This window comes from Periplaneta americana, chromosome 10, assembly GCF_040183065.1.
Source record: "Periplaneta americana isolate PAMFEO1 chromosome 10, P.americana_PAMFEO1_priV1, whole genome shotgun sequence".
Taxonomy (NCBI): Eukaryota; Metazoa; Arthropoda; class Insecta; order Blattodea; family Blattidae; genus Periplaneta; species Periplaneta americana.
The window spans coordinates 121,817,990-121,840,910 of record NC_091126.1 but is presented as its reverse complement, the minus strand read 5'-3'; the positions used below and the strand labels follow the sequence as shown (position 1 = coordinate 121,840,910).

The window sequence follows — 22,921 nt, the reverse complement described above, 5'->3', positions numbered from 1 at the left end:
TGTTTTATTGCAATCAATTAGCTATACTTCAGAATACGGCGTAAGTAGGCTACTTACATACAAAGGCTGCCACTTAAATTAATTACAAAAAAGCATGTTTTTATTGATAGTACGAAGGTAAATAAATAAAAAAGATATTCCTTGCACCGAAAATAATAAAATCAATAATGCAATAAAGACGTAAGTTCCTACGCAGTATTCTTAAGTTCCATTCAGTTAACAAATTTGTGGCTAGCAAATTGACAATGTTTTGCGACTTAATGGTGTTTCATCTGTGAAAGGTTTAGGATATATTTTAATATTATCATCTGCGATTATCTATCGTGTTTTTCTACAAATATTTCGGATGCCTAGAAAGTATTGTGTGCCTATGTGTCGTAGCAACTACACTTATAATTTAAAAGAAAAATAAAAACATACTTGTTTTTTTATTGATGGTACAAGAGAAAATAAATACTTAAAGAAATGTTACTTGTACCAAAAATAAATAAAATAATGACGTACTTTCGCAATACCCTATTCCAATCAATTAACCATTATGTGGCTAGTAAATTGACAATGTTTTGCCGCTTAATGTTGTTTCACCTCTGACATGGAAGGTGTAGGATATCATATGCATTTTAATTTCATGTGATTATGTCGTGCTTTTCTATAAATATTTCAGATGTCCAGGAAGCCAGTTTTAGTTTGAACCTGGCCAGTCACCATAACAATACTGTTATCCTAAATTATTTGTTATAAACTTTTTAAAATATAATTTTAAATAAATATAACTACAGAAAACAAGCTAAGAATGTGAATTATGCAAATAGGCCTAAAATAAAATGTAAACAGAAGAAACTATTGACATTCCTATTATAATAAAAGTATGAGGATGTAAATACAGTTAAGCCAAGTAAAACAATCTATGAAAAAATGAAAACACATCCCTTCAACATAATACGTAACAAAACGCGGTGAATGTAGAGTATCCAACGCCCACTGAACGAATATTTCACTTTTATCACTGCCAATGTTGCGCTATAATCGTATATGCAAGGTAGGCTATAACAAAAACCTAAACTAACCAAACCTAACCTGTCAAAGAAGCAACAAGTTATACTAAATATGTGTAAAATTGTCCTATGTCTCTATAGTGGGCGGGACATAAGTAACATTTTTTTTTTTTATGTTTAATATTGGTCGACCAGCAAACTTGCTATACAGACCACTGTTAAATAAGTAACATTGACCAAACCAACAAAGTGATTATATGCATCTACAAATTATAGATAGTTCTGACGTATAGCTGGCATTCCGCATCATACAACAAAACTGCAACATTTATGGGATCACAAAACAGCTGTTTACAATGACTTTGAAAACCAACGGCGTAACTTTATTGATATAGCAGGCGAGACCCAACAATTTGACTAGAATTCTGATATACACAAACCACAAATAAGAATATAAAAATGTGGTTATACAATATTTAATAGAATAGTCAATTACTTTGTCATCCATAACCGTAAAAATTCCCAAAGACTGCAACCATTTTATTTTCATTTATTGTCTTGTTTTTTATCACCAAAATGCATTTAGTTTATAATACATAAACAATTAACGTTTGGTACGACCGCAAACATAATTCCATCGACACACACTTATATTGTAACATTAATTTACGTTGGAAATCGGCATTAGCACAAACACGTGTACTGTACGGTCAGCCTCCGGGTGACAGTTAATTACAGTGTTGCCGACGTATGGCCCCGGCTTGTAACTAAAGAAGGCTCTGGCAGAGTCCATCACGCTGCAACACAGATCCCGATCTCTACAGTTGAAAGTGTTTCTGTTCATTGTTTACGTTCATAATAATAATAATAATAATAATAATAATAATAATAATAATGTTTACATGCTTAGGCACAGTGGCGCCAACTTTTGGAAAACATTGGGTGGACTCAAGCACTTGAGTTATAAGTTGAAATATATAAATCTCATATGTAATAATCAGGGAAAGGATTTATATGTAAATACATATTTACTTATAAAGCTAATATAATTTATATTTTGCATTATCTTTATGTTTCACAATGTGTAGGGTTGAAAAATCCTACTTTTATTTTCCATATTTTTCCATATTTTAGAGTTTAGTACATATTTTCGTTAATTTCCATATATTTTCCATATTTCATATAAAACAGTCCATATTATATTAGGTTTAACAATAAAACAAAACAAAATTCCATTAACTTTTAAAAATACATTTCAACAATAGAGATTTAAACACATGTTCAGTAATCCCTTTAACATCAGAGTTATTTGAAAATTAGCAGTCCTATCAACAATGGGAAAGTAAGTTACAAAACTGTATTAATTTAATTTAAAATTTTTAACAGACTTCAGTTGTGCAGCTCAACAGTTAAATGCCAGTCAGAGTACACATAGGTTCAGTTTTGTAAATCATACTATAAAGACGGTAAATATGCCAAAAGTACGTCATTCAGTCAATTTAAAATCAAAACTAACAAGTTACATTTCAGAATTTAAAGAAGATGGTTTATCAACTGACAATAAAATATTATTTTGTAATTTGTGTCAGTGTGCAGTATCATCTACACAAAAGTTCCTAGTGCAACAACACATTACAACTAGTAAACATCAGGCCAACAAACAACTAAATTCCAAGCAGAGACAATTGTTTTTAACACAACCAACAACATCGAATGTAAGATCTGAGTTTAACATCGACCTGTGCCGTTCTCTCATCTCTGCTGATATTCCTCTCTACAAACTAAAGAATAAGGTCTTCAGGGAATTCCTTGAAAAATATACTCAACATACAATCCCGGATGAGTCAACACTTAGGAAGACGTATGCTCCATCCATCTACGATGAGACAATACAGAAGATAAGAGATGAAATTAAAGATAGTTCAATTTGGGTTTCCATTGATGAGACTCCCGACAAAGAAGGTAGACTTGTTGGTAATGTAGTTATCGGTTTGTTAAGTGAACAATATTCTGAACGAATTCTTTTACATTGTGATGTTCTAGAAAAGTGCAATAACAAAACTATAGTTAAACTGTTCAACGAAGCTATAGGTATCCTGTGGCCAAAGGGTATTATGTACGATAATGTGTTATTCTTTATTAGCGATGCTGTCCCTTATATGGTCAAAGCTGGACAAGCATTATCTGTTGTATATTCTAAATTGACTCATTTTACTTGTGTGGCGCATGCATTTCATCGTGTGGCAGAAGTGGTCAGAGACAATTTCCCTAAAGTAGATTTGTTGATTTCATCAGTGAAAAAAGTATTTCTCAAAGCTCCCAGTAGAGTTAACGTGTTGAAAGAAATGTACCCTGAAATTCCATTGCCACCAAAGCCAATTTTAACTAGATGGGGTACATGGCTAGAAGCAGTTGAATATTATGCCGAACATATAGACTCTATTAACAATGTTCTCCTTGCATTGGACTCTGAAGATGCAGTCTCAATTGATACTGCGAAAACAGTTACCTGTGACATAAGTGTGAAGAATGACTTAGCTCACATTCAGCATACATTTTCATGCATCATAAAAACGCTCAAAAGTCTCCAAAATAGGCACCTTTCACTATCTGAAAGTTTTGAAATTATAAATAGTACTGTGGAACAACTGAATCGTGGTAGAGGTAAAGTTGCAGATGCAGTAAGAGCTAAGGTGGACACTGTACTTTCAAAAAACCCTGGATATGAAGAACTACAAAAGGTTGTTGCTGTGATGAGTGGTGAATCAACAGTGAAGATTAACTTGGACTTATCCCCAGCAGACATTGTGAAATTGAATTATGTACCAGTTACTTCTTGTGACGTCGAACGCTCTTTTAGTCAGTATAAATCTATCCTCAGAGACAATAGAAGAAGATTCACTTTTCAGCACTTGAAAGAAATGTTTGTAACCTATTGTTATGGTAACAGACAATAAAAATTGTGTTTTGTTGAAACTACATTGGAAGATAAGGTACGTCCATTATATTTTTTGTTTAGTTTGATTAAAATGTACCAATATTTAACGTACATAGTCATTTTTTTATAATTTTAAGTCCATATTTAATTCCATATTTTGGTAAAAATCCATATTTAATTCCATATTTTGGTAAAAATAACTACATATATATTTACATATTTCATATATTTTTAGTCCATATAAATCCGTTCCCTGGTAATAATGATAATAGTAATAACACGATAAATTATTATTGGGTGGGCTTGGGCAAGACAGTCTCGGCTCGGGCTCCAGGGCCCATATAAGTTGGCGCCACTTCTTAGAATGTATAAGAGAGACCATTGCATACGGGAGAAACCGAGACAACTTTGTAGGATTATGAAAGAGCGACATTACATGCGAAATGGTGTAAGTTATGTTCTGTGACGCAGGTTCTATTTGCATGAAATGCAACGGTACGGCCTGAAAGAAGCCTGCGTACTATGTGAGAATGGATTTGAGATACCGTAACCCATGTCTGCATTCTGAACGTACCAGGAATATGATTTTAACATATTTCACTTGTCTAAATTATCGGTAACGATCAACATCTCGATAAGGAATTGTGAACTAATTTCTAGCGCGTATGTCAACACTAGCCTATAGGACAGCTCTGGGCATAAGATAGGAAGTGAAAGGAACGGAGAAACTCCCGACCATGTCCTTTTCGCTTACATCGCCTTTTAAACAAACGCGTAGTAAGACTCTGTGCATCAGTGGTGGATTTTAGGCGACCAACGAGAGCCAAAAGTTGGTAAAGTACTGACACATTAAGTCTTAATACGAATAAATAGTAAAATATTAGCACAACATTGCACAAAGAAACATATAATTGACCACAAAGTCTGGGAGAATTGTGTAGAAACAGTTTAACTTATTTTTTGAAAACAACATCCTTCAAATGACCTCCATTACAATTGAGATATTCTCTTACCCTGGAAAGTAGCTACACAATTCATGGAATTTCGCAGTTCTCCCCGGGACACAGTGGGAATCTCTTCTCGAATTCTTCTCTTTAGAATTTCTGTCGTAGCTGGTCGAGTCGAATATACTCTGTTTTTCGGAGTGCCCCATTGATAAAAATCAGCAACAGTAAGATCAGGAGACCTTGGAGGCCATGATAAGTCTTCAAATCGAGAGATGATTCGTCCTGGAAACATATAGAGTAGAACAGCTGTGGTGAAAATCTGATTCGCGAGCACATTGTGGCTCGTAATGATAGCTATGCATTTCTCTTGCCTCCTACCTTCCCCAATCCCCACCCTCGCACTCACTGGAGTCAAACTCCGTTCCATTTGTATTTTCTCTGACCTGGGAGTGGCGTATCGTCGCAATGTCTCTCTCGAAACCATGTCTCTCTACAAAAACCAAACTTTCAAGTAGGATGGGAGGACGCATTCTTTGCTGCCAATGCTATGACAACATTAAATGGATGATTTTTTACGAGGAAAACGGTTGTATAACGTAAAACGGCATTATACTACATGTCACTCATGAAACATTAAAAGGTTAAGTATTATTATTAGTATTATTATTATTATTATTATTATTATTATTATTATTATTATTATTATTATTATCTCTACGTCGATCCTTTTTCAGCAGATGTACGAATAAAGCGGTTAGATCTTCAATTTAAACTCACAGACTTACAATATGATGTTAAATGAAAGCTAGATGTAAGGACTTTGACAAATGTTGAACTTTTCAAATCTCTGCCAAAAAATAAATATTCGAAGCTTCGTTCTTTCGCTTGCTCTATTGAAGCCATGTTCGCTATAACTTACGTTTGTAAAAAATAATTTTCAACAATGAAAATAGTAAAAACTAAATTTAGATCACGACTGACAGACAAATACCTTCGTGATCAACTACGACTGGCAGTAAGTGACATAATTTCTGATTTTGAAACTCTGTTGCAGAGACATTCTGAAGACAGTTAATTTTAGGTTGTGATAGTGTGTCCTAAGTTTTCTTATTAATTTCTTTCTTCTTTACACGTACTAAACATTAGTTTGTAACCTTAAACTATATAAAATTATATTTAAGTGCTTGATGTAAGGAAAATGAAAATCCGTTAAAGTCAGACTGTTGCTTCACTTCCCCTTCGAGTGTCCGCCTCGCTCCATAGTGCTATGCACGTTGCAGGTTACACAGTGGCTCGACGCGCGATCACGTTTTCGCCACAGCTGGCGTAGAACATTCACGGAAATCCGGGAAATATGAGACGTTGCTCCGTCTTGTTGGAACCACATATTTCGAATTCTTAAACGACGCATTTCAGAAACGACAAAATTGGTGAGCATATCCCGATAACGTTCAGCGTTCACAGTTACCGCTTTGCCGCGTTGATCCTCATAACAGAAAGGCCCGATAATGCAGAAACCTGTTAAACGCTACTTGGTGACCCACTGCAGTATGATGTTACAAGGAGGAGCATTACAGTATTGCAATAATTGCAATACCGTAATGCACCAATTATTGGTGACATAATCTTCGTTGTGTTTTTGTAATGGAGTTATTCTGTGTAATAGAGATGGGATAAACTGTTCTTTTTAAGAAATAGTTTCGATTGTAACTGTTTCACGAACGAAACTGTTCCAAAATAATAGTTTCAAAGAAACAGTTTCATAAGAATAATATGTTTACAACGTCAGTGCCAAGTGTTCCAACTGTTTCAACTTCTCATCTGTTTTAGGAACATGTTTCAAAGCCCTTGAATCGTCTTAGATCAGCTGTTCAGTATATTATGACGACGAAAGTCAGTCATTTTTCGTAAATTACTGTTAAAGAGTACAGTAAATAACTACAATTAAAAATGAATCGATTTTAGTAAAAATAACGTACATAATCCTGGGAGAGTTTAATAACGATAAGACATCCGATAATATTTTTGCGATATATTAATTAACACCATGTCAGGACACCATAAACATATTCTCCATCAATGGGCAGCTAATAATAATTATTAATATCGGATTTATTAGGGAATTACTACATACGAAGGTCATGTGGAAAATCTATATTATATCTACTTTCGATTGGAGGTTGATGATAGTGCTATACATGGTCTTTGCAGATAGCAAAGAGGAGGGAAACTGTTTAGAGTTTGAACTGTTTTTCTCTTGGAACCTTGTTTCAGTTGTGAAACAGTTAAAAAAAAAACTGTTCCAGCTATTTTTACAAATCTCTCTTACGAATCACTAATTTTTCGACGCATATTATACTAATTATGGCACAATAGAGAGGTATATCACTGACAAAATAATTTGTTAAACCACTTTGTTTCCTACTTCGTGTTTTTCAGTAGACCTACGTTACTTATGAGATCACTCATAAGATAATCACAATACAGTAGAGAACTTTTTATTGAAGTTTTTACACGATGTCTCTGGGTTTTTTGTACAAAACATAATCATAGCAAAATATTCTTAAAGGCCTACCCTGTTCATTTCCTTTTAGCTACTTTTATGATCAATTTGATACAAGCTTGGACTTGAAAGGACATTTTTCTGCACACAGTAACTCTGGTGGCATCAGTCCGAGTCAAGGCAAGAGTGAACCTTTGCAGAGGAGAGCTGTTACCAGGCCTAAGCCACGTACAAAGTAAGTAAGATCAGTGTATTATTTGATTTTGAAATGGAGATGTACTATGGGGTACATAATAATTGTTGAGCAACTCGAGTATTTTCTAAGTCAAAGAATTCCACACTGCGCATGCTTCGAGCCAAAATCCTGGTTCATACCATGATGATATATTAGTTTCTCTTTTCTGTTTAAATATTACATGTCTATGCTGAGGAGAAATTAAAACATGAGGGGGAGTAACTATTTAAAATACATATACAAATATACAGACATAAAATGTTGTCTGGAGCATTCTACCACACTATGAAAACAGGCATGTGGAGTGAGGCAAGGTCGTCACGTGTTGTCTGGAGTTATAGTACAGCTCATTGTTTAGGAATCACTAATCATACCTTTGTTGTTTGACTAAAGGAGTAAGAAACTTAGAATGTTGTTCTCAACACATTCTTTCAATTTTATACGAGAAGGTCTGACTTCAAATAAGAATTTGCCAGGATACAACTCTTGTAACTTCAATTTTTAAGGTTCACTATAACCAAAGCGAGGATTCACTATAAACGGAAATATTAATGTACTTTTTAATGTTTACGGGTTGGGACCAATGATTTAGGTTCACTATAGCCGAATGTTCACTATAACAGAGTTGTGAACTAGCAATGTACCGGGTGAGGATCGGTACCTGGGCGGCGCGGGCGGTGAAGTGGATCCCGGCAGCTTCAGGCCAGGGGAGTGCGGTATTGAGTGTAATTAGTTACCACTGCCACCGGGTATATACCCATTGCAGTGTGAATAAATACATATATACACTATATCCAGAGTTGACTGTATTTGTATACGTATTTTAAATATTAAACCCTATGTTTTAATTTCTCCTCAGCATAGATATGAGGGGGTCCTGGCAAGAAAGTGCCAAGCCACATTTTTGGCCAAACTGAACTAATCATGCCATCTCATGGGAAATAATTTATTGAAAATTATGGTGTCAAGAAATGGCTCTATTGTCCGTTCTATGTTCTTGCCCTAATACGTCATGCATCTTCTATGACTGCAAGACAATGTCAAGCAAACAAAGGTAGTTTGGAGAGAATGGTGCACAGGAGGAATCAAATTATGAAGGCAGTGATTCCAGCTCTGATTATGAATATTTGCGACTTTATGAAGAAGAATTAACATCAGAAACTGAAATACAGTTAAGTGTTGCATGGCATTATGTTGCCCTCAGAGTGTTAAATGTAGATGTTGATTGGACAAAGTATGCATTTCATTTCAAAAAACATGTTTATAATTGCTTTTTCATTATTTATTTAAAGTGATGATACTGTCCATTAATGTCTAACGTTTTGTTTTTTATTACCTTTTGTGAGTCAAGATATTCTTAAATTTAAAATTGTTGCTTGGCATTTTCTTTCCCTATATTTTTGCAGTAAGTTGCTTGGCATTCTCTTGCCCTAAATATTTAATATTTACATAAGTGCATTACCATATTATTGAATTACCATCAAGTAGATTTCTGAGTAGCATAAACATGTGAACTAATTTGACTTTTATAATACGGTATTTTATTACTGGAAGAAAAAATTAATTATTAAAATATTGTTTAAATTATATTAGTCTAGAAATACATTTCCTTCAAGATGAAAATATACCTATTTTGCCACGAGAAGAAGAAAAAGAGTCAGCTCACAGCAGATCTCCATTCAGTAGTCCTGAAAAACGACCTACATTGAGGAAGAGGGTGCAAAATATGAAGGAGTGTAATCGAAATAAATAACGAAGAAATGAAGGTCGCGAATATATTTCAACAGTAGGTAAACCTGTTGCGTCAGCAGCAGTAGGAGAAATGTGCAATTGTACTTTAAGATGCTTTGATTTAGATGCAGATACAATTAAAAAAGTGTTCACTGGATTCTGAGATTTAGGAGAATTTGATAAGCAAAATACTTATCTCTTCGGCAGTATTGTGGCCAGTCATCTAAAAAGGTACAAGAAAAATTCTCCTGAAAATTGCTACAAACAATATACTTTTATTTTCAGAGTTAAGATTAATGGGAGGTCAGTGAGAATTTGAAAAAAAAAAAATCATTTATGAGCATTGATGGTCTTCAAAATCATAGAGGACGAATGAACAGCAGAATGAATATGGAGTTTGAAGAAGTTTCTTGGAAGAAAGGGAATGCAAATACCATGACTATAGACAGAAAAATGTGGGACCTGTAAAAATAAAGAAAATCGAACTTACAGATGTAATGAAGCTAATGGAATATGTCCTTCTAATCCACCATGGCTTTTACCTCAACTTGATATTTGATGGTGATGATGGGGAATATGATGTGGAAGATGTATAGGGTATTTCAAAAGTCATTTCAAACATTAAACCGCTATAAATATTATAATAGGGAATAGGGAAAAAGCAAAAACATCACAGTGTTGGGCAAACAACGGGGTTTACAAAACATTGGGAAGATGTCCGCCGTTTTCTTGTTCAACGTACAGAATTCTGTCTGCGACACCATGCACAGCATTTTGCAGATAATGTCTTGGAATATTGGCAATTTCTTGCGAGGTGGCATCTTTCAGTTGCAGAAGGGTTGTTTAATGTGTCAGGAAAACTCGTTCTTTAAGGTGACACCACAACCAAAAGTCGGCCGGATTGAAATCTGGAGATCGCGGAGGCCACATTGTTGGAAAGTGCCTACTGATGACACGATCGCCAAACATCTGCGTAATTAATTGTTTTGCAGGGATAAAGATGTGGGGTGGAGCGTCATCTTGCATGAAGATTATGTTTTCCATACCGTGATTCCTCAGTCTAGGGATGACGAAGTTCTGTAACATGCTGTAGTAGCGCTCCCTGTTTACTGTAATAGTCTGCCTTATTCCATTATTGTCCACACCTGTGGAGTAACGGTTAGCGCGTCTGGCCGGGAAACTAGGTGGCCCGGGTTCGATTCCCAGTCGGGGCAAATTATCTGGTTGAGGTTTTTCCGGAGTTTTCCCTCAACCCAATATGACCAAATGCTGGGTAACTTTCGGTACTAGACTCTGGACTCATTTCATCGGCATTATCATCTTCATCTCATTCAGACGCTAAATAACCTAAGATGTTGATAAAGCGTCGTAAAATAACCTAGGCCTACTAAAAAAATTAATGGTGGAGTTAACACACGTAATTGATGTTCGTTTTCCGACCAAAGTCATCAGTAGGCACTTTCCAACAATGTGGCCTTCGCGATCTTCAGATTTCAATCCGACCGACTTTTGGATGTGGGGTTACCTTAAAGAACGAGTTTTCCTGACACATCCAACAACCCTACTGCAACTGAAAGATGCTATCTTGCAAGAAATTGCCAATATTCCAAGACATTATCTGCAAAATGCTGTACATGGTATCTCAGACAGAATGCTGTACATTGAACAAGAGAACGGTGGACATCTCCCCAATGTTTTGTAAATCCCGTTATTTTCCCAACACTGTGATGTTTTTGTTTTTTCCCCTATCTCAAATATTATAATATTATAGCAGTTTGATGTTTGAACTGACTTTTGAAATACTCTATATTTTAGGTTATTGTTTGTCTTTTGTGAAGTAACGAAATTAATATAGAGTTTCTTTGTCTTAAAAATGGTAAATAATAGTTGAAAATATAACATTTCTAATCTCAATAAAACTTCATACTATATAATTAGTAATTTTTTTGGCCAAGATAGTGTCAAGCCACAGAACAGTATACATATGAATATAAATTTTTAATCTATACTAATAATAAATCTGTAGCCGAAATTTTTCTGGTAATTTTCGATTTTCCAAAAATAATTGGTCCTAACATATATAATTAACCACCCTGAAACCGAAAATCGCATTTTTGAAATTTTTGTTTGTATGTCTGTCTGTATGTTTGTTACCTTTTCACGCGATAATGGCTGAACCGATTTATATGAAAGTTGGAATTTAAATTAAGTTCGTTGTAACTAATATTTTAGGCTATATGGCATTCAAAATACTTTATTTAAAAGGGGGGTTATAAGGGGGCCTGAATTAAATAAATCGAAATATCTCGCTTATTATTGATTTTTGTGAAAAATGTTACATAACAAAAGTTTCTTTACAAATGATTTCCGATAAGTTTTATACTTTACAAAATTTTGATAGGACTGATATTTAATGAGATAAATGAGTTTTAAAATAACGCAATGTAAGACGGTGTAATGAAATAACAAATGACTTCGTCTATAAGGGGCCTTGGACAACAACAATCGAAAAAGGGGCCTTGGACAGCAACAATCGAAAGCTATTAAACTTAGCCTACAGACAATGTTTCTGTGTTTGTATGAAGTAATATCGGAAGCTAAATTAACTGATTTGTATTGTAAATTTTATTACTAGACAACAATGTAATTTTATTATCTCAACAATAGGATTTGCTCTCCACACAGTAACACAGTATCCGTTAGTGCACTCCACAGACGACAATGACAATTTTACTTGGACTATTACGAACAACAATGAACTGTTAATCTTAACTAATATTCACAAAGCACTATTTACAACACAGAACTGTCAGTTCTCAGTTCACAGCTCGTCTGTCTTGGCTAGTTCTTCTATCTCAGTCACTCGCGTTCACAGAATCTCGAACCTCAGACCTTCAGAGACAGTCCACTGTACTCGAACTCAGGTCCCTCCAACTGCGGTCCACTGCACTCGAACTCAGGCCTTCGGATGCTGGCACAGTTGCGGACGCACACTCAAGTCGAACTCCGGTACACAAGACTGGCTGGCTTGCTCTGTTAACTTGCTCTGTAACAACGCTGGCTTACTGACTGGCTGAATAAAACTGCTCAAGTTCACTTGCGTTTCTTCTTTCATAACTAAACCATAGTTACGAGAAATTTCTACGGTTGTCCAGAGATAGCTCTCTCGAATTATCTGGATATCTCCAAGCGTCACTTGAACAATCCGGACCCCTCTCCTCTCTTCCTCCGTCGCTCTTTCCCCACTCTCCTCTACTTGGCAGGTAGCAGATGCGCGCGCTACCTCCCCTCGCCGCGTTGCCCTCTCAGCATGCAGATGCTCCCCGTACCAGCGTTTCGTCTTCAGCGCGCCCTGTCGGACACGGGTTCGAACCCCAGCGCAGCTGTCACAGTATAATTAATTATTATTTCACCATTGGAAAGTGTAGTTTCTCTAGACATACTGCTATAATGTTATTATAGTAACTTCTTAGTAAATCGAGGACAGGTAAGATTAAAATAGCTTCCTATGCACAGAAAATTTGATAGGCTATTTTGTACATTCGTTTTCTGTACTTCTTAAAATAATATTTATGTACACACTCATTTTAATCTCGGAGAATTAACGAACAACGAGAGTGTATTGATTTAGTATGCAGTAATAGTACGTTAGCTTAGCAATCCATTATCTTATAATTCAAATTTTAACTATGCTCAATCGAATCGTGTTAAAATACATAAAATAGACTATATATGCAATAAATGCAGTGCAAAAAAAAATTGGGTAATGAGCCAAGCAGATTATGTTGCGCTGTTGTAAAAGTTGTTGCTTCTGAGATTCAAGAGCCCTCACATATTAAAAACTTTATTTTTCCTTTTCCAAAAATAATTGGTATTAACATGTATAATTATTCATCCTGAGACCGAAAATAGCTTTTTTGACATTTTTGTTTGTATGTCTGTCTGTCTGGATATTTGTTACCTTTTCACGCGATAATGGCTGAACGGATTTCGATGAAAATTGAAATATAAATTAAGTTCGTTGTAATTTAGATTTTAGGCTATATGGCATTCAAAATACTTCATTTAACGGGACCTGAATTAAATTGAAATATCTCGCTTATTATTGCTTTTTGTGAAAAATGTTACATAACAAAAGTCTCTTTAAAAATGATTTCCGATAAGTTTTATCCTATGCAAAATTTGGTAGGTCTGATAGACTTTTAAAATAACAATACAATACATTTTCACCGCCGCCTCAGATTGTAGCATTGTTGTTCCTGCAGTAATTCCCATGTGCAAAATATAAAATTTTTGAGTAGGAAGAAAAAACACATTCATTCATTCATTCATTCATTCATTCATTCATTCATTCATTCATTCATTCATTCATTCATTCATTCCATGGCAATGGTACATAGGAGATCGTGAATTCTTACATTTTCGAAAGAAAGAAATATAATTACATATCACTGTTTATGCTGTATCACTATTTAAGTTATTTGAAGGTTTCAGAACCATAGTGGGCCAAGCGCCATTTACTGAAGAAGTAGAAAACAAGGGTTAAAATTAAGTTATTACCATAATTCAATGGAACCATATAGCAAGTAATATAAAGTTTACACATTAAAACTAAATGATATGTCAATCTTCATTAAACTATAGTTGCGTGTAATAACAAATAAGAAACATGTTAAAGGAATTGTCATTGCACCAAATGAGTGCTCTCTGGACCAAAATGTTCGCAATTTAATTATTTAAATTCAATTTCAATTAAGTAACATATTAAACGATTTATCCTTCTAGCAAACACGAATGTTCCCTGGATCAAACGTCCTATTTTAATTATGTAATTACTTTATATTTATTTCTAACAGGTGCAGCGGAGCACACGGGTATGGCTAGTTGAAAATATATGAAGGAAACTCATTATACATGTAGAATCAAAATTTAACTTTTTCTGTGATTTGAAGATTTGATCAAACATTCAAGTTGCCTTGTATCAAAAGTGTAAAAATGTGGCTTGGCACTTTCTTGCCAGGACCCCCTCATATGTCATATTTAAACAGAAAAGAGAAACGAATATCTCTTAATGGTGTGAACCAAGGCTTTTGGCCCAGAGCATGCGCAGTATGTCATTATTTGGCTTAAAATATATTCTAGTGTCTCAACTATTATGTCTTGCATAGCACATTTATGATCAATATTCTTGTTCTATTTTTTTTTTTCTAAAAATTGTGGCAAAAAAAGGTTCAAATACTCATACCAGATTGTTTTAGTTTGTAGTCCTATGTATTATTCATAACAATTTAGTAGTGGTCATTGAAATTGGATTGACTTAATCTTGACGTTCATTTCACGTTCATCTTGAATAGCATCCAAACCTTCCATGTCTATAAATATGTACATAACTTGAAGAATAAGAGCTTTAAAATAGGCCGTGAACATAATTTAAATTAACGAATTCTCTATATGTTTTTAGAAGTTTTAATGACTCGTGGCATTCTTGAACACACATAAACATAATAGAGAGAAGTGCTCCAAGTAAGAAGGAAGAGGTATACCTTAACAAAAATACAGAAAAGGAAAAAAAAAATCTTTTACCTACACAACACAAAGTGACACCATTCTTTCCAAGGCCACAAAGAAGGGACCATAGTACTTAGAACAACTTCATGTCAAGAATCGACTTTTTACTGTGTCCTTCTGGTCGTTTTCTAAGGAAAACTCGGAAACCTATTGGTACACGAAAACCTATAAAGAAAACTTTTATAAATAATACTTAAAGATTTTATAAATCTCATTAACATCTTCAATGTCATGCTCTATAATATAAGCTATTCAAGTCTAAATAATTAATAAAAATAAGTTTCTTAAAATTTTATTTTTTTTAGGTTTCTATTTATTAATATTTAATTGTTTTATTGGAATTTTTTATTAAATTGATATTTATTTGTAATTATGATGAAATTAGTAATTTTAAATGATCAAACAAAAATATTTAAGAAGAAAATAAATTATTTGCAAGAGAGTGATTTCTTTATGTCATTGTGCCTCTACTTGGACTATGTTTCTTAACTCCAGGTCCCCCCCTCCCATATTCTATAATGGTTGAGTTCTGGACAGCTGATGACTGGGAAGTTTCATGGAATGATAACTTAGTAGGAATAAGTAAACTTATGAAACTCAGTAGTTGTTCAAGATAAGGGATGGCCTTGAATTTGGAGTAAGAAATGCATATAACTTAGACGTTACCTACTATTTTACCATCTTAGTTTTATTATTTCTTTTGTAAATTATGTTTTGCAAATAGCAGAAGAATATTCTTTAGGAATATTTACGAACAAAAATGACATCACTAGTAATACTTTCCTCAATTTATGATGTCTTCCATAACAACAGTTTAATCAATTTTAATTTTTTAGGTACTAGTTCATGGTTCATTTAGTGATAGGAGGTTTATTCTATACAGAGTTTTCAAGTAGTTTTTTTGTGTGATTATATTTTTGTTAGATCTTAACCTGTGTTTTCCTTGCACAGTTTGGATGATAATAAGTCAGCCTCCTCTGGTGTTTCGGAGACATTTGCCGAGCTGTCTGCAGACGAGCACCTCCCCGGCCACTCACATAACAAGGTTGGTGAATTTTGAAAGTATTATATTTAATTTTCAAAGTAACATATATGATATTAATGTCATTTCTTTACGGAAGTAAGAATCTTTTTCTAAATATTCATTCTCTTAACATCCAGTCAGGATACCATGCTTTATTTTATATTCTTCAGATCTGCAGCCTATTCCACCATTAAACTTTTCAACTTTTCACTTCGTAGTTTGCATTTTTTTATTACAGTTTCTATTCCACTATCACTTTTGAAAACTGGTTTGCAAAGTAAAAAGGAAAAGTATAGGAAACTTTTCAAATATATTATTACTTTTGTTCTACCATTAGAATAATTTTGAAAAGTGCAATGTCATATGCTGAAAAGTGAATGGAATATTTGCAAAGAACCAAGTCTCTTTACCATTAAGATTAAAATTCAGTATTATTTCAAGTATATTTTTGCTTTGGATTCAAATTAATTTAGAGAAAAAATATGATAAGAAGTGAAAATTTACTATTACGTGATTTAAGTGACGAAGAATCCAAAAACTATTATATAAAAAGAGGATAAATTTTCGTAGTACAGTAGAACCCCGATTATCCGTCACACTTTTAACTGATTGTCAGATTATCAGACTTTTTTCTAACACCTATTTTCTTTTTGCTGCATATATTAAGTACTGTACATTATGTTTCTACATAGTTTTTCTATAGAAGGTTATTACAAACCTTTACTTTTACTATAAAGTATATAGTAGAAATGCTTCGCTGTTGGCAACAGAAATAGTTACTTGTAAAATAAACACTACTTGCTTCCAAAGAAATTACTCCAAGAATTTCCACAAACCCGTGTACAGTTCAGTCCTTATCCTTACTATTTGAGTGGCTGTATTGTACAATTTCTGTGCAAAATGTCTTCCACAGTTGTTAAAAGAAAACATATTGTGTTAATTATCGAAAAAAATTACAAATAATTGAGAAGTTTGGGAAAGAAAAAAGTGTGGTTAATGCTGCTTCAGTGTAGGATATTGGCGTTACAACTGTACGCAATTTAACAAAAAGAGGATGAAGTGTATAAAGTATGTAAATCTACAATATGAGACTTCAAGTATTCCTATCTTTCCGAAGACAATAATCAACCATCGTTGACAACCGAACTTTTAATGAACTCCTGATCCACTACATAGCATGTTAAACACAAGACCACGAAGGAAATTACGAAATTGTGTATTATGCACTTAATTTATAAACATCTTTTATGGTACGGATTATCCAATATTTTCGATTAACTGTTCAGTCCACCTCCTTTATTACCACAGATAATAGAGGTTCTACTGTATATAAAAACAGAATAAATTTCCATAACCTAAGCTCGTCTCAATTCTGTGAATGTTTTCAAATTAGCCAACTCAGGCAGATTATATTATGAAGGAATTGTGCCTATTATAGAACAAAAAACAAGAAGTTTATCTCTTTTATCTAAAGAACATTTTATTGCTCATTTATCTTCATTGGCTAGGAAATGGAGTTCAACAACATGGAGTTGCAATGACCACTGATATACTCGTACAAAGAGTTTGCAGATTAAAGTGAAAAGTGCAAAGCAGTGTCTAATTTATGGAGGAATAGAAAGACTTTTCACTTTTCAAGTTGAAAGTGTTGCGAAATTGCAAAATTTAATGGTGAAGTAAGCCCCTGATCATCTCTAGCCTTTGTTAATGACTTGTTTAAACCTCAAAGATTATTATTCAGAGACAATGAGTTGATGGCCTGAAAGAATGATGGAATATGAATGTGGGGGTAGACCGAAGTAGACCTACTTGGAATTGAAAAGCTAAAAGTCTTTCTGTTCCTCCATAAATTAGAAACCGCCTTGCTCCTTTCATTTCATTCTGAAAAGTCTTTGGATATCAGTACCAGTAGTCATTGCAACTCCTTGTTGTTGAGTTTCATTTCTTAGCCAATGAAGACATATGAGTAATAAATTGTTCTTTAAATGAAACAGATAAATTTCTTGTTTTTGCTTTTAAAATAGACCCAATTCTTTCAAAAACATAATCTGTTTGAGTTGGTGTAATATGAAAACATAAAGAAATTCAAAGAAATTTAGGTTATGGAAATTTATCCTCTTTTTATATACCCTTTTCTGGGTTCTTCGTCACTTGAATCACTTAAGAGTAAATATTCTCTTCTTATATTTCTTCTCTAAATTATTTTTAATCCAAAACAAAACTACACTGAATATAATGAATTTAATCTTAATGACAAAGAGACTTGGTTCTTTACAAAAATTCCATTCACTTTCCAGTATGTAACTTGGCGCCTTTCTAAATTATTGTAATGTTGGAACAAAAGTAATAATATTTATTTTAAAAGTTTCCTCTACTTTTTTTTTTTTTTTTTCTCACTTTGCGGACCAGTTTTGAAAAGTGATAGTGGAACAGAAGCTCCAATGAAAAGTGCAAAGTGAAAAGTTGAAAAGTTCAGTGGTAGAATAGGCCCCTGAACTAATTTGTATTACTAAAATATCACATGACCTATCTGATCTGTCACATGACTTCATGAGATACAACATTGGTTCATATTTGATCCGGAATTTAGTTTTTTCTTGGATTAAAATAATATTTTCTCATAATAATTCTAGATATGCTTAGCCTGTTATTATGATGATGATGATGATGATGATGATGATGATGATGATGATGGAGTATTGCAGTATTGCACATAATGTGTATGTTTATGTTTCCTTGATTGTTTAAATCGCAGACTTCTGACATAGCTTATACGCAGGTATGTGATACTGATTGCGTACTTTAACACAAGTGTAATTCAACATGCAACCATCACTGGGCTCGTGAAATGTTTTCCTCTTGAAGATCTTAAAGTGAAACCTGTGTAAAGCAAGGCCCATTGCTATGTCCTGAGATTGCAATAGTGGAAGAGCTTCGCTTAATAGCTGACTTATTTCCTATATTCTTTTTGAAGATTGACTATCACTGCTAGAAGACATATCAGTATCATTCACATTACCAGAAATATTACATCCAATGGCTGATTTTTCCGTATTGTATGTTAAAAAAGAACCTGAAATGCCCATTTGGTCCTTAGTCTTTCTGAAGGATGTTTATTATCAGATACGTGATTTTCGAATTTGTCACATCTTCCCCGCCATTCACAGTACGCACAGTTGACATAATAAATCAGTTTTAATTCACTAAAGTAATCATTTTAAATAACACCGAAGTACGATTGTTGTTGTTTTCAATATTACACCTGGAAATAACTGGATTCAACAATGCTGTGTGTTGCAACAATCTTGCCACTTAATTAGCTTTTTCTGAGATTGGTGTTGCCAACACTCATGTTGAATAAGAAAACTAAGTAATTTCCCTTGGACCGCTTTAATTTCTCCCGAACCTTGTTCTCGAATTCAGACATATTGTGCATTCCTGGGAACTGGTGGTATTGAAATTTTTAGAAGATTTCTAGTATAGTTGCAGAAAAGTTGTCTCTCTCATTAGGCAGATTTCGAGTAGTTACGATCATTAAAGATGGGTGCACTATAGTTTCTAACATGCCTCGTGCTTCAGTAGGGCCTACTGTGACTTTTTTTTTAGTGGATGAAGATTCAATATCTTGAACTTATTTCGGAAAAACCAATGAATGTCTGTGAATTGAATGAGAAAGTAAATAACAATGTTGGTAGCACCAAGCAAATTATTTGTCAATACCTAATATTTCCAGTAGTTCCCAGAAATCTGACTGAAGAAAACAAAGTGAGACGAGTGGAACTTGTTCCTAATATTCACAGTTCTGTGAGTACATACAAATAAGAGGGACATAAATAGAGGCCTACACAATATGAAGAACATTTTGGCAAAATGTGAAAATATGGAATAAATATTTCAGTGCTAAAATATATTCACTTCTAAACCGTTTAGAGTAGATTTACATAATTATTTACAATAGGGGTTAATATTTTTCTCTATATTTAATATCCGCTAATTGCTTCACTGCCAAGGACCAAGCATTAGACAACAATAATAACAACATATTTAATATGCTACCAAACAAAATACAATAAGGCTGCCTTGAGACGATGCCACTTAATGTGCCGCTCGTGAATAATGGATATAAATGAGGGCTTTCACGCACTGCCACAGCCACAGAACAGTGGCACTGCAGACGGTCTGAATAGTTGGCTTCACTACCGTTGGTGGCCAATAAGAGTGGTACTTTCCGTCGCGATATCAGGAATTCAGTTGTAGATTTCCCTACATCACCATAGCAGTATACACCCTATTGTGCCACAATGCCTTTTTTTCGAATTCCATTGCTATTTCCTGCTAGAGGCCTTGAAATGACTTCTTAAACATGCGAAAAAAAAACTTTTTATCTTCCTGATGTAAATCATTAAATAAAGTGTGAAGTAGTTCTCGATTCAGTCTTTCCAAAAGCAATGAATGGACCCAGACTCTACTTCTATTCCTATGTCTCTTCTTTCTCTGTATGAGCAACGTCACTAAAAGTACAAGATGCAGCAGAAACAATGACTCATTTTAAACCTCACACCATTCTCGATTACTGTGTTCTAGAGTGCTAATGTTTGTTCCATTGGGTAGTGCAGTTCAAAGCATTGCAGTCTGCATGGAGCGATGGTGGAATGAACATAGTGTGTTTGCTGTTGAAACATTTTTCCATATTCAGCTTCTAGAGTTGACAAACCAAAAAGCAAATATTCTCAACAATCTGATGATGACGGACGAGGCACATTTCCATTTAAATGGCTACAGTATGTCAACAAACAGAATTTCAGGTACTTGGCTTCTGAATATCCTTGTCACTTTCACGAAATCACATCGTAGCCAAAAAGTAACTGTTTGGTATGGAGTGTGTTTTCAGGGAACTCTGCAGAAGATTTTTGAGAGTGTGAGAGTTCGTGCATTTTCAGTGGTGGTCGTTTGAAGGACGCAATTTACGAAAAGTGATCATTGTAAGAAATGGTCTCAAGTGTTCTTCTCACCAATATAGTAATAAAATGTAATTATAATATGTAATATTGAAATTTAATGTTTAAAATGGGTCAATGTTTCTGCTGCATTCGGTATACCTCCTATGTTCATGTTCACTGAAAGACTGAAAAATTTTCTGCAAAAATTTAGTGTTACAGGGGAGAGGAGATACAGATTTTAATACAGAAAAATTACTGAAATTAATTTTTTTTTTCAGCACTGAATAACTCTGTAATCTTAAAATATTATATGCCTACTATACGCTATTTCTGAAATTGTATATTATTTTCAGATGTAGCAAACCTGTTACTGTTACAGGTCATTTAGCAATACAAAATGGTAGCTACATTTTGTGCATTGAAATGCCATTTCCCAATAGGAACCAATGGCGGGCTTATGTGAGGGCGGCAATGAACCTCCGGGTTCCTTAAAAGCCAGTAAGTAAGTAATGCCATTTCCCTGATAATTTCCAAAAATATCAACGTTTCTAAGTGATTATTTTTTCATTTATTCCTGAATGTCGTAACAATATCACTTACAGTCTCTGAAATATCTTCAGTAGAAATATTTTTTTATTTTAATTTATATTTTGATGTCCGATTTTTTAAATTTTATTACGTCAAAAATATAAAAAAAAAAAAACGAACTGTAAGTTTTAAACTAATGGTTCTAGGTGCTTTTATTCACAAGTATGAAATACAGTTCCACGCAAAATTTCACCATAATATCTTAAAAAACTGATTGAATTATTAGAGAAACCATTTTAATAAACACAAGTTACTGGTGCCATTTTGTGTTGATAATTACCTGTAACGGCAATAGTTTCACTTCTAAAAATAGTGTACAAAATAACCTATATTGGGCATGTAAAATTTCAAGTTACAGAGTTATTCATTACTGAAAAAATATATACAGAGCTCGCCAAAAAAAAATGTATACACTCTTTAAGAACGAAAACTATTTATTATGTATTTGTTTTACATTTAAATACTGATCACACATATAGTACTGTCTTCAGTTAAGCACATGGTTACTTTAGATGTTCAAAATGTTCACCGTTGGTGGCCAGACACATAACGCAATGACGAGCAGTCGCCGCAGCTATGTCGGTCAATGTTTCAATGGAGATCGCTGCACATGCCACTGTAATCTCCTGGCGAAGGTCCTCCAGTGTGCACGGCTTACATTGATAGACTTGATCTTTCACAGTTTCCCACAAGTAAAAAATCCATAGGGGTTAGATCTGACGACAGTGGGGGGGAACTCAATGGGCCCTCTTCATCCAGTCTAATGTCCCTGCAGATTGTCGTCCAGGAAGACTCGTACAGCTAGGTGGTAGTGTGGTGGCATCCCATCATGTTGGTAGAAGACCTCATCATCAGCTCCATAAAGCACACATACACTTGGTAAAATTGATGTGCATAACATTTCGAGGTATATTTCTCCAGTGACAGTACCATCAAAGAAAAAGGGTCCTACTAAGCTAGATGATAGTTCACACCACACATGAAGCCCTGGTAGATTGACTGCCTTATCCACATGAACATGCGGATTTTCAGTGCCCAGTAGACGCATTTATGCTGATTCACTGTTCCATTTTAAACTGTGCCTCATCAGACCACACTACCTTCATCACAAATTGTTCGTCTTCACTTACCTACCTTCGTCACAAATTGTTCGTCTTCAGTTACCATTCACTGATACCATTCGCAAAATTGCATTCGACGATCAGGATCGTCATCATTAATTGTGTGCAGTAATCGTGTGATGTAAAATTTCCACTTAGCAGCTTTCAGAATTCGTCGTACACTTGTACTGCTAATTCCCACTTCACATGCACATTGCATAGCAGACTTCTGTGGAGAAGTAACAAACCTTTCCAACATGAGAGTCAACGAAGCAGGACTTGTAACTGTATGCGGTCTTCCCGATGTTCCTTTGCAAATATCACAAATCGTTCCATGTGCCTCAAACTTGTC

At 34.3% G+C, this 22,921-nt stretch overlaps 1 protein-coding gene across 7 annotated transcripts in view; it reads left to right on the top strand.

Moving 5' to 3' along the window:
* The window catches only part of sick (sickie), a 461,315-nt gene that overhangs the window by 352,857 nt on the left and 85,537 nt on the right, over nucleotides 1-22,921 (top strand). For all 7 annotated transcript variants that reach the window (XM_069838099.1, XM_069838098.1, XM_069838100.1 and 4 more), the window contains 2 exons: nucleotides 7,535-7,618; nucleotides 15,869-15,962. In XM_069838099.1, coding sequence (XP_069694200.1) covers nucleotides 7,535-7,618; nucleotides 15,869-15,962 — 178 coding nt within the window. The remainder of the gene's footprint in view (nucleotides 1-7,534; nucleotides 7,619-15,868; nucleotides 15,963-22,921) is intronic.